General features: G+C 56.6%; 1 protein-coding gene and 1 long non-coding RNA gene across 33 annotated transcripts in view; one reads left to right on the forward strand and one right to left on the reverse strand.

The window, feature by feature from the left end:
- The window catches only part of NCAM1 (neural cell adhesion molecule 1), a 299,278-nt gene that overhangs the window by 283,842 nt on the left and 3,416 nt on the right, over window positions 1-12,020 (forward strand). For 10 of the 22 annotated variants that reach the window (XM_032356612.1, XM_032356606.1, XM_032356603.1 and 7 more), the window contains 3 exons: window positions 7,641-7,848; window positions 8,733-8,849; window positions 9,867-10,682. In XM_032356612.1, the coding sequence (XP_032212503.1) occupies window positions 7,641-7,848; window positions 8,733-8,849; window positions 9,867-10,682 (1,141 nt within the window). Of the gene's footprint in view, window positions 1-326; window positions 2,730-7,640; window positions 7,849-8,732; window positions 8,850-9,866; window positions 10,683-12,020 lie in introns of those variants that run through there. The other 12 variants (XM_032356613.1, XM_032356614.1, XM_032356616.1 and 9 more) reach the window with 2 other exon arrangements.
- LOC116598205 overlaps window positions 1-12,020 on the reverse strand; it is a 43,941-nt gene that overhangs the window by 2,767 nt on the left and 29,154 nt on the right. For 6 of the 11 annotated variants that reach the window (XR_004288999.1, XR_004288996.1, XR_004288992.1 and 3 more), the window contains exons 3-5: window positions 6,989-7,103; window positions 5,495-5,715; window positions 794-4,739 (exon numbers count right to left, since the gene is read on the reverse strand). This is a non-coding gene — a long non-coding RNA (uncharacterized LOC116598205). The remainder of the gene's footprint in view (window positions 1-793; window positions 4,740-5,494; window positions 5,716-6,988; window positions 7,104-12,020) is intronic. The other 5 variants (XR_004289002.1, XR_004289000.1, XR_004288997.1 and 2 more) reach the window with 5 other exon arrangements.

Consider the following 12,020-nt stretch of genomic DNA (forward strand, 5'->3'; position numbering starts at 1 on the left):
TGCTTCTGGCCTTGCTGAGCTTCGGAACTGGCCTTACGGGAGTAATACCATACTGAGCTCTTCTCTAACCTTTGTCAGTTTAATTTACTAAGTTGAATTAACCTTTGATTCTTGCGTTTTCTATATTTGACCTAATTTTTTTTTCTTTTTATCTATTTTTTTTTCTCTGTTTCTGTCTCTACCTTCTCTTTCCTTCTCCCCCCTCCCCTTCCTGTGTCTGTCGTCACACATCTCACCTTGGACGTCCATCCCTGGGACATCCCCACTGCCACATTTGTTTTTAAACAACCACATTCTCTCTGGGCACCCACGGCTTGGACCTGCAGCGACCTTGGGCGGCTGCTCTGCGTCCTACACCTTTGTCTCGTTGCTTCTCTCCGCAGTGACTCTGCTTTTGCTCTGTTAGGAACTTGAATACACACACACACACACACACACACACACACACACACGCACGCAAATTAAGTTTGCTTAAATGCCCAGTTCCTCTGAGAATGATCAGTGACCCCTTTGGAAGAACCTGTCAGGACCGCCACGGCCACACCACCAAGCACTCTGTGTGGAAGAGGAAGGTTTGGGGACTGGAAAAAGCTGGACGTGCAGACAGTTTACCATTCACAGATCCTCTGTGCTGCTTCACGAGGATGTTTGCCCCTTTCCAATGGCAGACTATGAAAACATGCGGGAGTGCTTTTCTTTACATGGTTTAAAAAAAAAACAAAAAACATTATGCTAGGTTTACAGAGACATTTCCACACATCTGCTACCTGTTGCTTTTTTTTGTTGTTCTTACTTGAAAATGATGTAGCAGAGGAAAATGTCTAAGTACCCCTAAAGCTTGCATCAGATTGTTGGGATGACCACGTGCTCCTCCTCTGCCCTTCCGAAAGCAGCTGGCTTCGCTTGCCTGAAGCGCCTGTGGTAAGAGAGCCAGACTCCTGGGACACGCCCAGGCATTTTGCTGACATGATGGGCAGAGCCATCACGTTGCCCATCCAGTGGAAGAAACTGGATTTGTTAGGCATTTTCTGGGAGGCGCTCTGGCCCTGGTATCACAGCCAGCAGCCTATGCTGGTTGGTGCTGCCCAAAGGGCCAGCCTATGACGCACCTAGTGCCCATCAGCTGTGTAGGACGGGTGTCCCCCCCAGTCGGAGTGATTCGAGCTGCACAGAGCCTTGCGTCTCGGGTGTTGTGGTCCGACAGTCTCGCCTACACTCCAGTCCCCACCGCAAGCCAGGCGTGGCTCACGCGCTCCCCACCCCGACACACTCACAAGAGCAGAGGGTGGGGACAGGTCACTCCCGGACTGCCCAGTCCAGAGCGTTTACACGCTGCGACCAGGCCAGCCTGTCCTACTTCCCAAATGCCCCAACCGCCTGTGTGGTCAGTGGCTTTAGTGACCTTTAAAAAATTCTGGTGACCACCAGCTAGTGCTCTCTGCTGTTGGAAGGAGGCACAGTGTGCTCGCAGAGTCACATGGAGACGGCAGGCTCCTGCTCAGTAACACCTGTGCGTGCTCGGGGATGGACCTTCTAGTGGATAAAACCTCTCTCCCTCCATTGTGGTCACATCATTCTACATATCTCATCTCTAAACATCCCACGGAAGTTTAATTTTTGTTCTGTTTATTTTTTAGTTCTGTTTGTTGTATTGTTTTTTGTTGTTGTTTTTTTTAAATTAACGTTTGAAGACTAGTCTTTCCCTTTGGGAACCCCAGTGATCCCGTCTGCAGGGCAGTGCTGCCCGTGTCACTTGGCACGGGCTCGTGTCCCCCAGCACTCACCATTTAGAGGCTCATGATAGACACCGGAGGCCGCACTTTTCCCAGTAGCTCAGGCAGGTAGTGCCTCTTGCCTGAGCCCTGCCTCCCTCCCCAGCCCCACCTCGAACCTCTGCCCCTGGGGTCCCTGCCCTGCCTTCACACCAGCACAAGAGAAGCAAGCGTGGTTCTTAGGCACAAGTCGGAGCATGGAGGAGAGACACGTGGTGCCTCCGGGCCTGGCGTAAGAATCCCAGGTCAGTTATCGAGAGCTCTGGGGAGGGTGAGGGAAGGCGAGATCTGTCCTCACATGAGTGGCCCATCACTGTCCTCCCGGCTCCTGGCACGCTCTTGATAGCATGTGGGGCAGAAGTCCCATGTTCACCCAGGAGGGCCCTTGGTGGTGGTGAGGGGTTCTACCCGAGCCTGACCCTGGTCCCACCCACAGGGGAGGGCCAGTGTCCTGTTTCCGGAGGGACTCTTTGGAGATCTAGCCAAAGTATAGGGAAGCCTGACACAGCCCTGTCCCACCCCACACACACCCCGGGCGAGGCAGGACCTCAGCCGAAGCTACTCTGGGGTCAATGCAGGCAGGCCCCTGGTCTGTAACGGGATGCCTTTTAAGAGACCTCGTTAGGGCACACCCACTCCCACTGGACACCGTTCTCAGTGGCAGCTGCGGCCCCTGGCCCTGCCAGCAGTCCCCAAGGTAGCAGCCCTTTGAGTCCCCGGAGTTGGGCTGGGGGGAAGCACATACCACCTCAGCTGCCCCCACCGCTGTGCCCTGTCCAGCGCTACCACACTCCGCACGCCGCGGGGTTCCTTTGCTCACTTCTGAAATATTTATACGGCAGGTTTGGATCACGTTTGTTACTAATAAGAATGCTAACACTGTTGTGTAGATAATCAGCGAGGCCTTGATGAAGTTTACACCTTTGCGTTATTAAAGGAAGTAACAGTCTGTGTGAACTCACCAGCGTGCTTTGAGTTTATTGAATAGTTGTGTGTCCTACAAAACGTCAAAAGCCCTTTCCTTTCACCTCATGTGTACCTGAATAGCTCTGATTACCCCAAATTGGACCCCGAAATTGGAGCCTGCTGCTTGGAGTTCTAACAAAGGAAATGCCTTCCTTTTCTGATGAGGAGCTATGCATTTTGCTCAGCTGCCCTGAGAACCCTCGGGGGTCACTGCCTCCTTGGACGTTCCTGGTCCCTGGCAGCAGGGGGAGGGGGCAGTCCCTTCGCAGAACCAGGAGGTGGTCACTCCGGGGTCAGGGACACCCTGTGGGCCACCAGTTGGTAGCTCAGGCTCCTGATTTCATGGCTCCCATTAGAAGCCCGTAGTAGGGGCTGCAGAGATTGACCTTGTGATATGTGAGAGAAGGCTCTCATTGGCAAATCCTATTATGTTTATAATCACAGTGTAAGGACACTTACCGGAAGCCCTTGAGACTGGCCGTCTGTTTAACAGCAGGTTCTGGGAAGGAGCAAGCAGACGTGTAAGGGGTTACGAGTGAACTGGAGCCCAGCGCAGTGGGAGGGACCCCTCAGCTGCACAGAGAGCTCCTAATAGGGACTCGGGCCCATCTGGTGTCTGTAAACATGAGACCCAGATTCCCATTCTGAGGATTTAAGAAAGACGTAGGATGTAGGTCTCTGTCGTGGGACAGTGAGCTCCCTGTTCAGGGTCAGCCTCTCCCAGGCCAGGAACCACAAAGGAGGGACAGCCCCCCGCCCCACGTCCATCACCACTGGGGCCGCTCTGACCCTGGAGGTTATAGAGGAGCTGCTCCCAAGAAACTCTCTTTGCATGCGGGTGTTCGGGTAAGCCAGTCAAGGCCGGCCAGTGGCACAGTCGGGCAAACGTAGACCCCCTGGAAGGGTTTTACATTTCCCTTCTATTAACTCTTACCTGAGGTACGGGGATACCCTCCGTTCTTCCAGCTCTCCTGGCCTACAGTCTTGTATCATCCTCCGAGCGCCAGTGGCTGTTGGCTTGTCTTCAACACACATTTATCCGTTTCCTGGTATTTCCCTTACTTTTAGTTTTTTGTTTTTTGTTTTTTGTTTTTTTTTTTTGCAACCACGCACACTTTCTCTAGCTTGAAGGAGCGCCTTACTCCATCTGAAAGTCAAGACTCTTAGCGGTGAACTGGGCGCTCCTTTTTCCTTCGGGGCCGTCTTTGCTTTCTCTCCGTCCATCCAGTCTGCTAGGTCAAGGGCACACAGCGAGACTCCGCAGCTCCTCCTCGGGAACAGCTGTGGCTCCTTGTAGGGCAGGCGTGGGAGGACCCGGACATGGCAACCCTCAAACTCTACTTGTGCGAGGATCAGCCGGGCCGCTCCTCCAAATCCTGATTCCCGAGCCCCACCCGGAGACTCTGACTGGGTAGAACCGGGAAGTCCCACAGTCTAAATTTCAGTACCCCAGGAATCCTGCTGCAGGCGGACAGACATTATGCTAAAAAGTATCTATTTTCCATATAAAAATAAAATCACAAGAATCCGTGAATAAAAACAGGCCCTCCTGGGTGTGGTGGTCTTCCAAGGAGAAGTCCTCAGTACACAGTGAAGGGGATCTGGACGGTGCTTGGGGTGCTGCTGGATGGCGACATGGGACCCAGGCTCTTGTGGTTGAAGAGGACGTGGGGACGCTGTCACACCAAGCCCTGCCCCGCACGGGGACCTCTTCCAGAACGTTACAGTATCCCTGCCCAGGGGCGTCGTCCAGCCTCTGCTCAGTGCCTCCAGCCACAGTGGGCCTAACTGCCCAAGCAGCTCACACTCTTAGTCCTTTCTTGAGGGGAGCTGAAATCTACCCCGGATCCTAGAGCTATCATGCAGCAGTGGACTTCTTCCATTTCACAGCCCACCTGTAAGTCTCTGGAGGTGGTGCTCTCATCTCCAGGCTCAGCAGCCACTCTTTTCTTTTGACAAATATTCTTTGAACATCTCCTGTCAGTCAGGTTGTCCTAGATGCTGGGGAGACATAAGACACAGTCATAAGACTTAAGACAGTAGAACCTTCCAGAAGAGTTAGCCAAATGAAAAGCATGTAAATGAACAGAAAATGGCAGACAGAGGCAAAAAGAGGAAACAGGTAGTGTGGTAGATAGTGGGCAGAGGTCAATCACTGGATAATAGATCAGGGGATGGAGGGAGAGGGCTCTCTGACAAGGTGACGTTTGAGCTGAGGCCTGCAGGATGGCAAAGAGCCTCCCAGGAGGTTATGGGGCTGGAGTATGGCAGGCAGGGGTCAGCAAAGTCCCAAGGCAGGAATGGGCTGGGTGTGTTCAGCAGGTGGCGTGAAGGCTCCGGCCGGAGCACAGGGAAAGGGGTAGAGGGCCAGTGCCAAGACTGACAACAGTCAGAAGAGTGGGAGAGTCTATAAGCATGTAGGGCCTTCAGGCCAAGAGGAAGAGTCTGAATCTTACCTCCAGAAGAAGGGAAGACCACTTCCCTTCGTTCTGTCTCATCACAGGGGTCCTTGTACCCTCTGCCCTTCCCCAGTGCGTGCACGTGCTGCTGGCCTTCAGAGCCAAGGAAGTCCTCCCTCTGGGTCTGACGAGCCCAGAGCTTCAGCTGGACAACCGCTGCCTCTCACAAACCCGGAGCCACCTGGCAGTGGTCTGTCATCCTCTTTGGAGCTAGGATGCATCCCCTCAGACCATACTTATGCATTCACCTCCAAATGTACAGTTTGTACCACTGAGTCTGAAAACACAAACACTCACCTCACACAGATACTTCAGGTTCCTTCTTCAGGAACGAGCTCTCAGCACCTACAGGGCACTGATCCCAGGAGGCAGCAGTGGCTTCTGGCCCAGTGTCATGGGCTAGAGAAAAAGCCCAAGGCTGATATTTCCTCCCTGTTTAGGGAAGCAGCTTTAGGACTCCAAAGATCAAGAAGGCTTGCCTGCTTCTCTTTTCTCATTAGGGTGGAATGTGTGAGGACCTGCAAGAGAAGAACAAAATGCTTTATTTAGCTTTTCAGAGCTGCTAGGGAGAAGACCCACTCTAGCAGACCTCAGGGGCTGGCCAGCCATTTGCTGCTGCCGAAGTCTGGGGACAGCGTGGCCAGACCTGGGTCCTCTGAGCACAGAGCCCTTGGCCCATCTTGATGCCTTCCTGGGGATAGGCTGGGGTTTTAAATATGGGTTGGATGAGACCAGCCAGCAAGCCCAAGGAGGAAAGCAAGGCCAAGGTCCCAAAGAAGCCACAAATACTCAAGAATTTGAGAATCTTCTCCATCTAAGGCCCATCTGTGCCATGGGCAGTAAGAATTAAGCTGTGAGTGAGCAGTCATCTCTGCCTTGCTGGGCTGGTCGTTCATACCCTGAATTAAACTTTCGAGGCAAAGACCAGTGGTGTAGGACCACTGCTGAAGAAGCCCCATGCGGCCTGAGCAGGGACCCCAAGGCAGACTGAGGAGTGCCCCCAGGAACACAGACTGCACAAAAAAAGAAGAACGTGGCCCGCTGTAGCACCTGTCACCTTGGACTACACGTCCCTCCGTTATCTGGTGTGATATGTGGCTGGCAGGCCAGTGGGCCTGGCCAGGTGTGCAGCAAAGGCACAGTGAGACCCAATGGTGTTGGCCACAGTCCCTGCCTCTAATGGGCAGACCTGGGTGATCCCAGGGGATCCCGGTGGCACAGGAAGCCTCAGGCCAGGTCGGGGGTGCCAGGGGGTACACCAGGGGCTGCTAGTTCTGTAACTGGGTCCTTCCAGAAGGAAGCAGATGTGCTCATGTCTGCAAAGGAGTCTCCATGGTCCCCACACTGGCTTATGGGCAGAGCCCTGATGGGTTCCAGCTTCCCGGAGCTTGAGCAGGTGTCTCCCAGACACTGGGGGACTCACCAATCAGAGGGCCGCCTCAGGCAACTCACAGCCATCACGCGGGGCATGGGGAGCTGAGCCAGGGGCCCTTCTGTGAGACCATCAGTCCCCTGGGGCCCTGGGGCTTTATAGATGGACCACAGGGGCAGAAGGACACAGGCCATGTCATGCAGAGTGAGCCCGGCCAGCATGGGAGCGCTGGGTGCCGCTTGGGTGTGAGAATGCGGGTCTATCTGTAGTGGACACAGAGCGTACTTGCCCTGAGTGTGAGTGTGCCTGTCCGTGTGGACGTGCATCTCTGGGTGAGTCTACTGGGTTTCCTGAAGCCTGGTTCAAGTGTGCCTGGGCTCCCAGAAGGTGAGTACACCCAAACCTTTCACCTGGCTTACTGGGGCTGGGCAGAACTCCACGTCTCCAGAGTAAATGAGCTTCATTCGGCTCCCTGGGTGCAGTGAAGGATAAACCATGTCTGTTGTCCAGTGCTGGAATCCTCTGGAGCTGGTCCTAAAGGGGAGAGGGAGCAGGATAGCATTTCGGGCATACCATTGCACCTGATGTCAGCACAAGCCCTAAGAAAGCCCTGAGAACCCCCCGCCGCTCCAGCTGGGACCCTGCCCGTGACGACTCCCAGGAGACACGGTCCAGCCTGAAACCAGTGACCACGGTCCGCCTGCCTGCTGCCCGGGCTCACGGGGAGATCAGCTAAGGATGGGTTGGGGGGAGGCTCAGAGACTGAGCACAAGGATGCAGACACAGCTCCCAGTCCCCACTGCCATCCTGACCTGTGGGTGCCTCATGCATCTGTCCCGTGGTCTCAGACATAAGGCTGGCATCCCACCCTCTCGAAGATATGAAGAGACTCTGTTGTCTCAACACTGGGGTACAGAAGGGCCCCAGGGACGGTGCCCCTCTTGACACGAGTGCCCTGACTTTGCCCCATAGGCTCTCCCCGACCCAGGAGCTGTTGCTCTGCAGGGCACAGAAGTCGGCCTGGTGTGTTAACCACCGACCATCTCTCTCTCTCCCTCCCTCCCACTCAAGCCAACGGCAGCCCCACATCAGGCCTGAGCACTGGGGCCATTGTGGGCATCCTCATTGTCATCTTCGTCCTGCTCCTGGTGGTGGTGGACATCACCTGCTACTTCCTGAACAAGTGCGGCCTGCTCATGTGCATCGCCGTCAACCTGTGTGGAAAGGCGGGGCCCGGAGCCAAGGGCAAGGACATGGAGGAGGGCAAAGCCGCCTTCTCGTGAGTGCAGCCCACTTGCCGCTGCTGGGGTCTGGGCTCTGCCCGGGGCTGGTGGGGGGGCCCGGCCATGGAGCCGTATCACAGGAGAACTGTTTCTCAGACACAGCCTTTGGGGGTACCTGTTTGCAAAGCAAACCCTTGGGCCCAGACTCACAGCTAACACATTAGAATTTCAGAGAAATCTGAAAATCCCCGCGTGGATGAAAATGAGGGGAATTTTCAGAGCTGAACCCGGAGGGGAACTTCCATAGCACTTCAGAGACCTACTTGCCTTGCTGTCATTCATTCACACATCTCCCCACAAACACTTACTGAGCAGCTACCGTAGGGCCAGGTGATGTTCTGGGCCCTAGGTTACCCCCAAGCATCCAACAGATAAAACGTCCTTTCCTTTCGAAGCTGAGGCTCCAGATGCTGTCCCTTCCAGCATCTCTAGAGAAAGCTTGAGCTAATTATCAGGAGCCTTCACAGACTCACGGTGAGAAGGGACAGAGCCGGGGGGCGGGGGGTGGTAAGCTATGAGCAGCAGCGCGTGTCAGGCTCCATACATAAAGACAGACTATCCAAGTACTTCTCTGCGCCAGGCACCGTGCTAAGCCCTTCACATTCATGATCTCAGTTAATGCGAGACAGCTAGGCAAGGTAGAGACTTATTTACCCCATTTTACAGATGAGACAGAAGCAAGTGTGATCAAGACAGGTCTCAAGGTCACACAGCCCACACAAGTGGGAGCTGAGGCTCAGGCACTTGGACCTGGCTTGAGATGTCCCAGCCCCCCACCCAACTGGGCCAGGCCCAGGTGCCATGATCTGTAGCTGTCTTCTCCAGGAGCCCCCCTCCCTGCCCCAGTGACCCAGAATTGAAACAGCCCCTCTCTCCACAGGAAAGATGAGTCCAAGGAGCCCATCGTGGAGGTGCGGACCGAGGAGGAGCGGACCCCAAACCATGACGGAGGGAAACACACAGAGCCCAACGAGACCACACCGTTGACAGAGCCCGAGTACGTGGGCGGGGAGGGGCCAGACCTCGTCAGCAGAGCCCTACACCCACCATCACCCTACCCACACCTCCCATACCTCCCACCCACCCCCCACTCCCAGTCAAACCAGCAGGCCAGATCCTGGAGCCCTTGGCCAGAAATGCCTGACCCCCCTCTCTCCCTAGAGAGAAGGCATTCTGGGTTCTGTTAAGGGACTATAGGTGCTCTGCGGACTCCTGGGATGAGTGGGACCTCTAGATCCTCTCCCTGAATCACACACACATCCCGGAAATGGCCGAAGGGGGCAAGACTTCAGTGAGAGGGGCTGAGCTTTGAGAGGCTTAGCAGATTCTGCTTAGGGTTTTCAAGAACTCTAGAGGTTTCTGTGTCCTCTGAGAAGGGTGAGAACAGGTGGGGACCCATGAAGCCCCCTGGCCCTCCTGTTCCCAGAGGCCTGGGGAGCCCTCCGTCAGAAACCGTGCCCAGCCGAGCCTGGGAGGACTGCTGACTGTCCTGAGGGCTATGGGTTTGAAGGGAGTGGAGTTAAATGGTGGCACAAAATCTCTGGCTGGGGAGCCCGTGGCCCCTTGGGGCTGTTTGGAGCACTCATTGCCATCTTCCCGACTTTGCCCATCACTGCCGGAGCCCAGTTCCTCAGGGGGCCGGGGACACCGGCAGCGATGGACACCAGACAGAAGCCTGTCCCTCCTGAGTTGGGCTGCAGGCAGGGCTCGGAGAGGCCCTGACAGGGCTGTGGGACAAGGCACCTAGCGCAGAGAGCTGGAGGGGCATCCGCAGGGAGGAAGGGCCAGCAGGTCCCTTTAGACCTCCACGTGCTCTGTGTTTCCTGTCTCCGCTTTTGCCCGCCTGGGCGTGTGCTTCCTCTCGCCATCCTTGTTTCTCTGTGGGCCTGTGTCCGTGCCTGTGCGTCCCCGCATGGCTGCCCGCACCCCGCTTCTTGGCTGCAGCCCTCCCCCTGCTTCTCTGTCTCGTCTGAGCTTCATCGTCTATTCTCTTCTACTTCCTGTCCTCCCACAGGCTGCCTGCTGACACCACAGCCACTGTCGAGGACATGCTGCCTTCTGTCACCACCGTCACCGCTAACTCTGACACTATCACCGAAACCTTTGCCACTGCTCAGAACAGCCCCACCAGTGAGACCACCACCCTGACCTCCAGTATTGCCCCCCCGGCTACGGCCACACCTGACTCAAACTCTGTGCCCGCCGGCCAGGCCACCCCTTCCAAGGGGCCCGGCGTCGCCACCTCCTCCCCAACCCCCGCTTCAGCCCCCAAGGTCGCCCCCCTTGTTGACCTGAGCGACACTCCGATCTCAGCCCCTGCTGCCAACAATTTATCTTCTAGTGTCCTGGCTAACCAGGGGGCAGTGCTCAGCCCGAGTGCCCCTGCCAGCGTGGGGGAGGCCTCCAAGGCCCCTCCAGCGAGCAAGCCGGCCCCTGTGCCAGGGCCTGCCACGGCCGGGGCAGCCAGTCCCCTAGCTGCAGTGGCCGCCCCTGCCACGGAAGCCCCCCAGGCCAAGCAGGAGGCTCCCAGCACCAAAGGCCCGGATCCCGAGCCCACCCAGCCCGGCGCTGCGAAGAGCCCGACCGAGGCAGCCACGGGCCTCACTAGCCCGAAGAGCGAGGCTGCCTCCGTCAGCGCCACAAACCCTGCCCAGGGCGAGGACTTTAAAATGGACGAAGGGAACTTCAAGACCCCAGATATTGACCTTGCAAAGGATGTTTTTGCAGCCCTGAGCTCTCCTGCTCCCGCCGCTGGGGCCAGTGGACAAGCCCCCGAGCTTGCTCCTTCCACTGCCGACAGCTCTGTTCCACCTGCACCAGCAAAGCCCGAGTACGGCCTCTCTCTGTCTGCTGTGGTCGGGTTGTGTCCGGTGGTGGTGTGCGTTTGTGCTGTGCTGTGTCCTGTTTGAGAGAGGTGTCTTCAGCCTGATGCTGGGTTTCTCTGAGGCGACTGTCAAGCAGGGGCTGGGATGAGGCAGAGAGCGGGGCAGGCAGCAGGGCCCGGCGAGCCGCCGTCTGCGCACTAACTAGGCCATGTTAATTATGTCTTAGCCTGATCATGCGAGCAGAGGCTTCAGTTTTCCCTGGGGGTGGGGAGGGGGGGCTGCCATCAGGCCACTGATGAGCATAGCTTGGCAGGCGAGCTAAGGAGGCCAAGGTGCCCTTACCAGCCACCCCGGGGCACCCAGACAGTCTATTAGGAAGGACAGGGGCAGGCCCCAAGGCCCCTGTGGGGAGAGGGAATGCTTCAGAAGGCCCTGTCCCACTCCAGCCCGGATGCCCACAACGCCCCCAGGACTACGGGCTACTTGGGCTTCTTCTGACCTGCAATGTCTGGGAAGACGTGGAGCTCACAGGCACCAAATGCCTGTTGGGTCTCCAAGTCCAAGCGAAGGTCCTTAAGATTACAGATGTCTTAACTGTGATGCCGAGACGCAGCCGGAGCCGGGGTCTGGCACTGCACTTGCCCCCGTGCGCCCTTAAACCAGACTTTGACTCCTGGGACTGAATAAGGCAGAGTCAGACCTAGGTTTTTACAGAGGCCCCTGCCCCCCAGACGAGCTGTCATGCTGCCCACAAGAGCCAAAATGGGACCCTCCCTGCGAGCCCTGAATCTGAAGAAGTAGGAATCCACTAGTCCTTCCCACTCAGCAGCCCCGACTCCCCCTGACCCTGTCCCCATGTAGTGTGCCAGCCCACCCTAGCCTCCCGTGCCATGCGACACCGTCTTGGTGGCAAAGAGCGTTTCCCACCCTAACCACAGAGCACAGGGCCTGCTGCACTGAGGACAGGCATGAGCAAGGTGGTCGGCAGAGTCTGGGTCCACACCCCTGGACTCGGTGCTGGGGAATAGAGCCCAGCATGCGTCATTTATGCCGACCCAGGCGGTCTGCTACTGCACCTGGGTGGTCAGGGTGAGGAGCAGGCCACGTCTGCTGCCCCCTTCCGCCGCCCCAGGGAAGCACTGGGCTCCAGGCCCCCGGCATTGCACGAGGGCCAGAAGGGAGGGAAGGTCTCGTTCCTCTGATTCAGCGGCTCTCCACTTTGGCTCCATTTCAGAGTCACTTGGGTGCTTTTAAAAGTCATCGTGCCCCGCCCGATTAAATCAGGATTCCTGGGGGGCTGGCTCAGGTGTTGGGGATTTTTAGAGCTCCCAGGTGATTCCAGC

This window comes from Mustela erminea, chromosome 9, assembly GCF_009829155.1.
Source record: "Mustela erminea isolate mMusErm1 chromosome 9, mMusErm1.Pri, whole genome shotgun sequence".
NCBI lineage: Eukaryota > Metazoa > Chordata > Mammalia > Carnivora > Mustelidae > Mustela > Mustela erminea.